Here is a 12,559-nt window from a genome sequence, read left to right on the forward strand (position 1 = left end):
ATAAAGGCGTAAGTAAAACGTGTTTCCTCAACAAGCCTTCAGCGAATAGGTCGGTCGGAACTTTCATTTTTATTTCAGTTTGAACCAACAAAATACAGCAAAATTCGACAAAACTATGCTCACTGTACTTTGCCGCTTTGCCATACTTTCACTGTCACTTCTTTGTCGTCTGCTTCACTGGATGCCAACTATGGCGTGTGTTGTCAATCGTTTTCTGAATTTTTTAGCTTAAATTGACGAGAATGCCCCAATAAAACGACAGAGATATCCATGTTGATATGATATAATGGGAATAACCCCCGCCGCAGTCGGGTATACACTCGATTTGGGGACAATACATCACTTGCCTAACGGCTCGTGCTGTATGGCGCGCATTGTACCAAAATCTCGTGTATACCCGCCTGCGGCGGGAGTTATTGTTTAATTAATGTTATAAATATTATAATTCGCACAGCTCAATTCTGCTTTTTGCTGGCTTATCGCAAGCTGCATTTCTTTTTCCTCAGCGAAAACGTTAAATTCTTGCTATATCAGCCTATTTTTATTGGCCTTTCGCTTCGTCTGAGTTACAACCGGTACATTTCAGCGTTTGGAGCTCAAGGTACGTAAATAATGTTCCCCGTTAACTTCGACAGTGGGGACGAGAGCGTAGATCAGTTGCTTACGTCATTATCAATGATCCAAGGTTGATATCATTATTAAACAGATATGAACTGAACATGCTCACGTGTTTCATTATATTTTGCATTTATGTGCTAATTTGAACCTTTGCCACATGTTTGCAACTTTATTTAAAGTGTTATGATCAACACAATGAACAATATTCACGACAGATCAATTCTAAAGATCATTAAGTATTCTAATATGTAATAAGTTGAAATAAAAATAATTAATTTCTTTGAGTACTGTCATTGTATCATCACTTAATATAGCTAAATATGCCAAATTGTGAAAGCTCATTAGATATGCAAATTATAAATTAGCTGACATGAAAATTCGAAATGACTTTTAATATTGTTATAACCTGGTATAATCATCAATGTACATAGCATGTTTTGCCAACTTTGATCATGTAAATCCAAGTATATATCCCTAATTAGGAAGGTTAATTAAATATGCAAATTAGAAATTGACTGATTTTTCCTCATTAAATATGCCAATTAGGAATTGGCTGATATAAAAATGTTAAATGACTTTCAATAATGTTGTATCATAGTATCTTTAATGTACATAGCAAGTTTCATCAACTTTGGTCGAGTCAATTCATATATATATAACTAATTAGGAAAGTTCATTAAATATGCAAATAAGGAATTGGCTGCAGTAAAATGCTTAATGACTTTCAATAATGTTATATCATAGTATCTTTAATGTACATAGCAAGTTTCATTTATTTTGGTCAAGTCAATTCAAATATAAATCCCTAATTTCAAAAGTTTATTTAATATGCAAATTGGGAGTTGGATGAAGTAAAAATGCTTAATGACTTTCAAGAATATTGTATCATAGTATCTTCAATATATGTAGCAAGTTTCATCAACTTTGGTCTAGTCAATTCAGATATATATCCCTAATTAGGAAAGTTCATTAAATATGCATATTAGGAATTGGCTGAAGTAAAAATGCTTAATGACTTTCAATAATGTTAATATCATAGTATCTTTAATATACATACCAAGTTTCGTCAATTTTAATCTAGCCAATTCAGATATATATCCCTAATTAGGAAAGTTCATTAAATATGCAAATTAGCAATTGGCTGAAGTAAAAATGCTTAATGACTTTCAATAATGTTAATATCATAGTATCTTTGATATACATACCAAGTTTCGTCAATTTTTATCTAGCCAATTCAGATATGTATCCCTTATTAGGAAAGTTCATTATATATGCAAAGAAGCAGTTATCTTTCATGTCAACCCTTAATAACTTTCACGGCTGATACATTTTGGTGTGATCAACATTTGTAGCAAATCTCATCAGACTGTGTTCAGTCATTCTCAAAGTATATCCGTTTTTTCTAAACTCATTAATTATGCAAATGAGCAAAAAGTAAGCAAGCCACACACGCCAAAAACTAATCAGTTCTTGCCATTTGCAAACTAAATCTATGTACCAGATTTGATTCTGATCTGATGAGCCGCTTTTGAGATATCGAGCACACAGGCAGACAGACAGACAGACAGACGCAAAGACATCGCTGCAACATATGATCACGTGTGTGAACACGTGAGCAAAAAATGCTTCCACCGCACTCTCGAAAACATCACAACTCTTTCCAATTATTAACCCTTTCATCGCCATGGTTTGGCTGATATGAATTGTGATTGTGGACCTGTGTACGGAACACTGGGATGAACAGGTTATCAAAACAAACATTTAATCACTCAAAAATTTAGATATGACTTTTGGAAACTACGAACAAAGGTTTGACAATATGACGCGGCGTTAGCAATACACAAAGCACAGACAAGCGAATCACTGATTCTTTGAGGCTGGCATTATGCTATAAGCTTACTTCACAACAAATCTATTGTCAGATAAGTGCTATGGTTGCAGTGAAAACTAATGAAGCCATTGACTTTCGAGGCTTGTCCTGATAAGCGACATGCCAGTAGTATGAATGGGATCAATTTTCCTCTCACTACAGGAGATGGATTGCATATCTTTCTACCGCTGCCGCTACTTTGAAATTATATGTTCATTGTTACAAAATAATGGTTGCCATCGATACTGACGTTCGTTTGTATCCCTGTTGTATTCATGATAAACCACATTTTATTCATCGGAAAGACAGGACTACCCACTCAAACTACAATTTAATATCCCTTTTACATTAAACTGAACAACAGTCCATTAGCTAAACAACAACTCCTATTATGTAAGAGAAACAACGCCCATTTTATCTCAGAGAGATTCAAGTACCAAATTAGTTTTAAAAGCAAAGAAAACATTAATGTTATCAACAGAAAAATCTTCAACATTGATGTTAGTGTCGTTATTAGCTGTAGAAACGCAGTTATCTGTGGCCGGGTTGCGTGCGTCTGCGGGTCATCAAAAGGTCAACCCCGCCACGGCGGGGTTGACCTTTTGATGACCGCATAGACGCATGCTACCCGGCCACAGATGTCTGCGTTTCCACAGCTATGTTGTTACATGCGGCATAATAGTTTCCAAAGTAATTTTCTTATGATAGATCCTGCATTTTTGTTTACTTCTAGAAGTCACTTTTCCGCTCATATTTTGACAGTGTTTTAATCTAGGTCGCAAGACTATACATGAAAATTTGTCTCTTTAACATTCCTTCGAGTCTAACTCAATCTCTCTGCATGTGTATCAATTTTCTGTCTGGGTCAGTGTAATGCCACGTGTCATTTTAGTTTGTTTGACATTATTGGTTTGCGTATGTATGTATGTATGTATGTATGTATGTATGTATGTATGTATGTATGTATGTATGTATGTATCTACCTATGTATCTATGCATGTATATGTCAATTTATCAATCTATCTATGAACGCCTGTCTGTTTCTGCCAGTTTGTTGAGTATAAATAGTATCTCTCCGTCATCTAGTTTATCTACACGTATCTCTCACTGACTCTCTATGGCTATAACTATGATGCAGCTTAAGTACATTCAGTGTGCATTTAATATTCTGTCGTCTTAAAATATTAGGATGATGAGTTGGTATTAACCATTATCAACTACATCATTAGCTGAAGAAGTGTAGAATCGTAGGTGGCCATGTTTCATGTACCTTTCATGTGATACGAATAAATAACAAGCACCGTCCACTGTTACTATAAGATTGGAAATACCTTTGTTCTTTTGGCAACAGAGGCACAGCAGGCTGTTGCAAAGCCCATATTTACAGGTAATGACAAACAGTTTACCCTTATTTATGATTTATTAATGTGGATAATGCCTGATAATCATATTATATGATAGACAGTTCATGTCTTAGGAGAACAGTACACAATCGCAAACAGCCATAATCCCTTTTAAAAATTGATAAATGAAAATTTTAAAAGTTGACAATATTGAAGGAAAAATATTTCTTTCAAAATGTCATTATTTTTGGACAGCATTAGCTGGAAGACTTTGGTTTTTTCTGACTCTGTAAGATAAATCCTGCTGAATCATTCATTAATCAGTATGCTTCAAGCTGCCGTTGTACAGATGTGGCACCTGGTTAAGCATGGTTCTACTGCGTAGAGATATGCCTCTGGCCAATAACATGGTATTTACCGCAGCGGTGATCAACAGAAAAGTATTATCCGAGATTTGCATTTAATATTCCTCTACCGACTGCTGTCATTTAGGGATTGGTGGGCGCGCGAAATGCCACCGGAAAAGTTAATAAGTTAATGTAAATATCATTCTGCGGCTAAAGTTACCCACCTACCTATCCACTTTAAATTGCTACATGCTAAAGAAGTTGTGTGTTGAAAATCCGAGACAGAAGCGAAAACTTTTGAAATAAAAAAACTGACGATATATTTTAAGCAATAAATCATTCAGACAGTTACCTCGGCACTTTGACCAGTTCCCACCATCGAGACTCGTACATATTTGGAATGAATTGGTCAAAACTGTGTGGTACACCAGTTGCGTGGATGGTTTATTGCTATTATGTTATACCAGTGTGTTGAAATTCTTGCATAAAATGATAAAAATAAATTGTTACTTCACTAGGAGCGTGACCCAACTAAGTTGTGGAAACGCAACTATCTGTGGAGGGGTAGGCTACATCTATGCGGGTCATCAAAACGTCAACCCCGCCAAGGACAACCCCGTGTGGGGTTGACCTTTTGATGACCCGCATAGACGCACGCTACCCCGCCACAGATAGCTGCGTTTCCACCGCTAGATCCAGCTGTGCTACATCGTAAATGTAGCCCTGTAACTTTAATGACATGACCAATTAGATCGCAGTATTTTCGTCCTCAATATTCTAGTATGATAAGTTCTAATTTTACAACTTTACCTCCCTCTATCACCTTCTCAGCCTTCACCTGTGTATTTCAATCTACTAATTAAAAAAGCAACAGCTGCATTTGGTGATATAATTTATTTTTATTCTTGAAAACGAGTAAAATGTTTTCGTCTGCCTCATACGGTATGGTAATGTGCAAACTATTAGCAGTGCCAACACGTTACATCGTGTACACTATCTAATGATGAAGATGTTGTTGTTGACATTGAACTGTAGTACATACTAATCTTCAGTCGTCATCATCAATAACATTGGACAAAACCTACGCGCTTGCACGATGTATCGACCAGTTGAAAACTATATTTTGGGAGTAGAACAAGTGACTGCTGTATACAAAACGAACTCTTTCGAAAATACATTTTTTTTTGCTAAAAGGCCCTTAATCAAAGTTGCGGAGTTCGGATAATTAACGACAGAATAGACACATGTCAACGATTAGAACGATTTGAATTTCAAGGAGTAATTTCATTACGATTCTATCAAAAATCAAAGTCGTTTTATTTCAAAATCTAACCACGGTCCATTACTACAAGAAGATTTGTATGAATAAATACCATGTTTATCGCGGGATGTGCTCATTGTTTTCAAACAAGCATGACGTCACAGCTCGTAGTAATCATAGCCTCACTATACATTTTCATAAATGACTCAATGACTTGTACCATCTGTTGTTTTTTTGCTACAGATGCATTTCGGAGTTTGTTGAACTTGTTGCCGTAGAAGATATCGAAAGCAATAGTGTATGGTTATTACTTGTACTGCAAATATCTTTTTTGAAAAGGAGGCTGTGAGTTTTCTCTGAGATTTATCACATGATCTAAGTGCCTCGAACTCTGTTCCTCGCTGGAGTGAATAGGTAACTAACTATCAAAGAGAAGAAAGTGTAACGGCTCAGACGAAAATTTTCCAAGCTTGCTTGCAATTCAATTGACATTTTCTTCTGCTGAGATCTACAAATGATCCGTCTTCCCTAAGTACCGCCTTACTGACTAATATTTTGGGGACATCCTATGAGCTTCTCCACTTTGAGCAGTTAATCTTTTATGAAATCCTTGCAATGCGTTGAAAAGGATCTTATTCATTTGTTGGCCTAACTTCAAATTCTAACGAGGCGCCATCTTAAAGAGGCACGGAAAAAACGGCAGGTATGATGTGTAGAAGTGTTTTCATCTTCCATCCGGGATATTGTTACTCACACATGGAACTGGAGACAGACAGACTTCATGGGAGGTACAGGACATGGATAAACAGACCATGCTGGCAAAGACGGATACGTAAAGTAGATAAAAAAAGGAAGAAGGGTACAAGATACCACGCATCCGAAGAGTGGGAAGGTTGATTCAGGTTGACCCACCGTGGGTAATTAACCCTTCCGATGAATAGGTCGGTGGATTAAACAAGTGCCACTGGGCTTAGCCAAATCTGCAATTTCAGGAATCAGATATCTCATTCAATTATTAAAGAGAGATGTATTCATACTTCTCTGCGCAGTGGAACAAATCCGTCTTCATTACCCGGGCTGTCAAGCCAATATTACTGGAAAATCCGATTGCCTGGATTAAAACGGCGGTGTTGGCACCTGTGCATAGATCTTGGTAATACTGAACCACCCTCGAATATTGCAACTAATTGGACATATTCGGCTTGGACAGTTTAGTTTTGTGTACCGTAGTAATTGTTTCTCATGTATTTGTTACTTTTACGACTTCAGGGAAAATTAAAAGGGATTGGTGTGACAAACTTGTCAAACGATAAAACCTCATGATTTTGGGTTCATGAAAGCGTGTTTTGTGTGCTGGGCATCTTATTTCTTAAAGGTTTAAGTATCAGCAACACCAGAAGCAAAACTTTTAAAAACAGTATCTATAAAGATATAACTTCCCGTCGTAACTTTACACACCGACATTTTAAATCTTCACATAAATGGTTGTCACCCCGAAAACAAGACACTGTTTCATTAATTAATTGTTTTCAATGTTTTATCAAAGCGTTGCAGGTTTTGCTCAAAAATCATAATTACTAGGGATTAGCGCAGGCTGGAAGATTGACAAGCGAACGGACAGACGACGGACAGACAGGTTCTACTTGGCTTGATAGATAGAGATATATGGATAAACAGATACATAGACAGATACTAGATAGATGAATCTATATCTATCTAGCTATAGCTCGCTGGCTGGCTAGCAAGTTAGCTCTATCTCTCTATCTTTCTATCTGTCTATCAGATAGATATTCACATTCCTGTGAAGAGTTTTACGAATAAATGAAAACTTAAAGATGCAATTCTCGAAGAAGTTTCCATCTCACGTCACAAAGCACCAACTTTTCAAGATCTCATTTTTTCCAATCAATATTACAAAGAATTCAGACCTACATATTATTTTTCGGTATCTCAGAGAATGACCCCTTGAGTTTGTCATATCTTACTTCCTAAGAGCATAGAATTTGTAGTAATTGCAGACCGTTATATATATATATATATATATATATATATATATATATATATATATATATATATATATATATATATATATATATATGTATGTATATGTATATATATATATATATTTATATATATATTTATATATATATATATATTATTTATATATTTTATATATTATATATTATATATTTTGTGTGTGTGTGTGTGTGTGTGGTGTGTGTGTGTGTGTGTGTGTGTGTGTGTGTGTGCTATAGGCGTTGAACTTAATGTGGTTACTCTACAGTCTGTTTCATGCGCTCGGCAATCTTCAGGAGTGATGTTGACTTGCTAAATATATAATGTCAAGTGTATATGTAAATGAAGCGGTTGTCTTGTACGTTCTAATGTTAATGAGAAGGAATTTGCTTCTGTGTCTACATTTCGAAAGAAACTTTGCGTTTGTTTAGCGGTGTTGACTTGTCTGAGTAGATAATATGATATTTCTCTGAGGTACAGAGGTTACAGCGTTTTGTCTTGGTTGAGTAAAGCTGGGCTCTGTCAATAATATACCATGTGATGTTATATTTTGTGTTGTTGTCCTGGAGGGTCCATATGTGTTTTGAGAGTTCCAAGCTGTTCCTGTCTTTTGATGTTTTGAATGTGTATTTATGGTATATTTAAGCAATAAAGCACACCCAGCGACGGTATACCACGAGATTTTGACCAGTTCACGACATATATGCACGAACGATAGCGGATGCATATATGAAGTGAACTGGTCAAAATCGAGTGGTATACCGTCGCTGGGTGTGCTTTATTGCTATTATATCATAACAGTATGTTGAAATTCTAGCGTGGAACGTCAAAAACGGGTTTTTGCTCAAGCCGTGAGCTCGCAGCCGTGGTATATTGCGAATATACCACCGTTCTTTTCGCGTCTCGACCAATCAGATCGCTGTAATTGAGCCATCAATATTTGATATATTGGATAGGATATCGCTTAAGTCTCCATTGTACAATTACCTGTCTTTGGAGATAAACTAGTTTGTTTATACCTCAGTATAATTTACATTTTTGAAAACAGAGTTCCGCTGTCGGCCATTTTTTATCAAGTTTTGTCATTTTTTATCTAATCCCGTTACCCTGTACTGCACAACACAATCAGACGGCAACACTTTGGTATATACTGTGCAATGTGATAAACATCAATTGACTGCGCTACAATCTTTGGCATAGACTTTTACCCAAAGACCATGTACGATAGTTGGAGTGTGCGGGAAGAGTAGCTCTTTGCCTTTGGCCAATGTTGATGCTCGCGGCAGTCTTGATCCGCCTCGCTCCGACAGGTAAAAGACACCCGCCTCCATTAACAATGCAATAAAATCGAATGGAAAAGATAGTCGGGCCTAGAGATGTGATACCTTATGATGTATTTTTTAAATAATATCTATCTACTGGCATTCAAACCAGGTTTGTGAAAACAATGTCTTGCAACTGTATCTTATTCTGTCCTTCGTAACTCGATCTATGTAAGCGTATTGCACCTTCAAATGATCCCTAACGGAAGCAAAGTTTCCATATACCAAGCGATGCTGCCCGTTTAATAATAGAGAGTAAAATAAATAGAATTAGTTCAATCTGTCATAAAACGCGCCAATAATGGGCCTGCATGCCGACGCGACGTGGGCTTAAAAATAAGTTTGCCGTCAACACCATGACCATATTGCAACGCTATTTATCCGTTTATAATAATCTGATCGCTTAAGCAGCACATGTTATCAATTAACCTACTTACCCGTCTTTTCTTTCGTGAAAACCACGCAAAACACCAGTTAAACCTACCGGAGCAGTACTTGTCAGAGCCTTCGATCGTCTAAAGAAATCCCACATACCGTGCGTTCTGGATCGCAGAATGACAGCGCCCTCAACAGCCGTAATTATTGTTCAACAATCTCGATCGTCTGTTTGTACAAGCGGTGGCAGGTCTCTGTAAGAAAACTTTATTTTATGGAAAAAGGGACGTTACCAAGTCCCCGAATTTCATATCTTTTTGAACAAATTGTGATCTTCATCATTTCCCAGTATTATCCATGAAACATTTGAGCCCAAATCTATCACTGAAACCCAATATGTGATACCTCATTCGTTACGCCAGATGTTCAAAAAACCTGAAAGCTAATATGATAAATGAATGCAGTTTGAGACGGATACAAAATGCATAATTCTGGAGCCTGATATTAGCTATTCGATGACACGATGTTTGTCTCATAGGGAAAAGTCTTTTAGATGGATTTCCTAACCAATATATCCATCGCTTGATTGGCCATTATGGCTAACCTTGTCCCTTAACCATCGATTGATACATAAATTTGGTCAACATGATTCGTTACGTAAATCTGTAAATGGTCGGATTTCATCGGAAACGTCCATATACGTTATTATATCAATTACTCTCGTAACGAATATTCGGATGGATTGATTCCGTAGAAGGTGGTAAATTTTCTCTCGCACTGTCATGAATGTACTCATTACTGATACTCGGAGTGGCACATGCTCTATTTTGTGTTGCATCTCGAATACTAAATGTACACTAGAGTTTGAGTCCTCTCTACGTCTCGGTTCTTGTTTAATAAAACAATGTGAACTAACCATGTCGACCCTGGGTCGGTCTTATTTATGTTGGGTCTGAGGCGGTACAAATTTGAGATCAGTTGTGTGTGAATGGTAGAGTAAGGCCCTAGGACCAGTTGACGCCTTAACAACTACGGCGAGAGGTCTATGTGTGGACCAATTTTAGCACAATCTTGTGCCAGACCAAGGGATGGCCGTGAACCATGTACTATCCTTTTCCATGAGTTCTTCGTTAAAGTGAAGCTGTTGAAACCAGCAAAGCAGATGTATAAAATGATAGTATATGCCGACTGTTCAGTGTATCCATTAGAGCAATGAATGGAATGTTTTATTATCTATTACAACTTTCAACTTCACAGTTCTTAGGTGTTATAGCCCAATTTGCTATACCTACAGTTTATTCCCGTTCTTTCAGCCGTTTTATCGTCGTGACTCAGTTCTTCACCTCAACGGATACAGCTTACAGGGGATTCATTACAGGCGGCCTTAAACAGACAAGCCGACGCCCAAAGTCGACTTGTTACACGGCGATGATCCTACATAGCACTAAAGCTCTATACTTCAAACCGATGTAGTTACCAATATTGACACGAGCTGTCTCTGTATGTTCCCCAGTGGTATGTAAAAATACAGTAAAAATGGCCGCATCATTTTTCAGACGTTTAAATAATGCTTATGAGTGACAAGGTCATCTATGCCCAAGGGTGATCTGCAGGACGATATGCATGCACTTTTAATGGATGGATTCTTTGTTGGCAAGACTCTGTCGACCATTAGCAGTCACTGAATGTATACATGTGACTCAGAGTTTGACTTCAAACGGCTTTGTAGAGCAACAAGGACAGAGCTGAGAGATTCGGTAATATTCCCATGGATCCTTAATTGCTCAAAACGTGATAAGCTACGGCAAATGCCTCTCTCACGACCAAAATGAAATTATGAACTATTTCGAATCTGGCAAAATAAGAAATCAGACTATAACGAACTGAAGAATTGGATAGACTTGATATTTTTCGCAGCATCAGAAATATAAAAGTGTGCTAATGAAGGAACCTTCATCCTCACGCTAACCAAGCAGTGATTTTCTATACAAAGTGGGTTACACACCGAAATTACATGAGCGCAACCAGCGAGTGCATACTGGCCGATGGGAACCACTTTACTTTACACGAATCAACGCAAAAACTTGACGTCATTCAAACTTAAGTTGAATTTGACGCAACAGATCGATTAATCTTTCCGTCAGTTTGTTGTGAAGTGTTCATTCACCGAGAGAGAGTTACTGTGTAATTGCAATTATGTTGTTGATGAGTGGAAATGCTGTCAATTACAGAGTCATTGAAGCTGTGGGAATTGTATGATTACTCTTTTTTAATCTCCAAACTACTGAAATTTTGTTATCAGACATAAGTCCTCATGATCGTGCGTACACTACCGCTTGATAAACCATAGTTTGCTTCACAACTTTCTTGCAATCTCAACCTTATCATATCGTCTTGTGAGCTATGTAAGCAACAAATACCGATTTTATGTTTTGATGCAGGGCCACTAAATTTCTAGTGTGCTAATATGAAAAGGAATAAAGGAATACATGGAAAAAAAATTGAAAAGAACCTTGAATTGCTATAAAATATTTAATCTGCTTTTAGACTGGAAATTAATCCTGAAGAGTATTAACAGATTGCATGCTGCACTTGTCCGTCAGTGTATAGTGGTACGGTGTCTCTTTAAAATTTAGCCCTGAATGTTCTGAATTTGACAAGTCTTGTTATTTATTTACTTATTTATTTATTTTTATTTACTTATTTATTCATTATTTATTCTTAGATATGTGTATGCCTTTCAAAACAAGTGTACCACCGTAATAATCATTCGAACCAAGATTTGTCTGCACTTGTTTCTGCACTTACAGTGACTCCATTAATCAGCAGCGTTGTATCTGTCTCCCAAACGCCTCCTAGTTTATCGCAAAACAGCGTTCAAAGCTTTGTTTATCGGTCAAGGACACTCCGACCTTGTCACAGTGATCTTAAACTCTGCGTCAAATATGTGTCCTATCAAAAGTTCGTGAAAGAAGACGAACAGCGATAATACAAAAGGGATTATTTTTTGTTTTCACCTGCAGAAAAAGTTTTATCTTTGATATGATCATCTCTTTTACGTTGAATGACTAACTCTATCACTTGAAAAAATACATAAACTAGTTCATTCATATAAGGTGGTTAACCTCGGTCTTTCTTCATTGCATGAGTTATAGAGGTGACTGTTCTGAAGTGATGGTGACCCCAGGAGGGAACCAAAGACTCATGGGACCTGGAGAACATTGTGAAAGCTTGCCTGGTGGGTTTACTCTTTGGCAATCTATTATTCCAGATACTGTAATCTGGATAACGTTCTTGCTCATACAACATTCATCCAAAACTTGAAAATTCCACGAAATGATGGTTCAGAAGTATAGTCTTGTGCACAAGCTTGCCCGACAGTTGTTCTTTCTAATAATACCTAATAT

At 37.0% G+C, this 12,559-nt stretch overlaps 1 protein-coding gene across 1 annotated transcript in view; it reads right to left on the minus strand.

Moving 5' to 3' along the window:
- LOC139144158 (uncharacterized) overlaps positions 1 to 9,311 on the minus strand; it is a 134,358-nt gene extending 125,047 nt beyond the window's left edge. The window contains exon 1 of the mRNA XM_070714812.1: positions 9,215 to 9,311. Within this exon, the coding sequence (XP_070570913.1) occupies positions 9,215 to 9,309 (95 nt within the window). The 5' untranslated portion in view covers positions 9,310 to 9,311. The remainder of the gene's footprint in view (positions 1 to 9,214) is intronic.
- Positions 9,312 to 12,559: the final 3,248 nt, after the last annotated feature.

The sequence above is a fragment of the Ptychodera flava genome, chromosome 11 (genome assembly GCF_041260155.1).
Source record: "Ptychodera flava strain L36383 chromosome 11, AS_Pfla_20210202, whole genome shotgun sequence".
In the NCBI taxonomy this organism is placed as follows: Eukaryota; Metazoa; Hemichordata; class Enteropneusta; family Ptychoderidae; genus Ptychodera; species Ptychodera flava.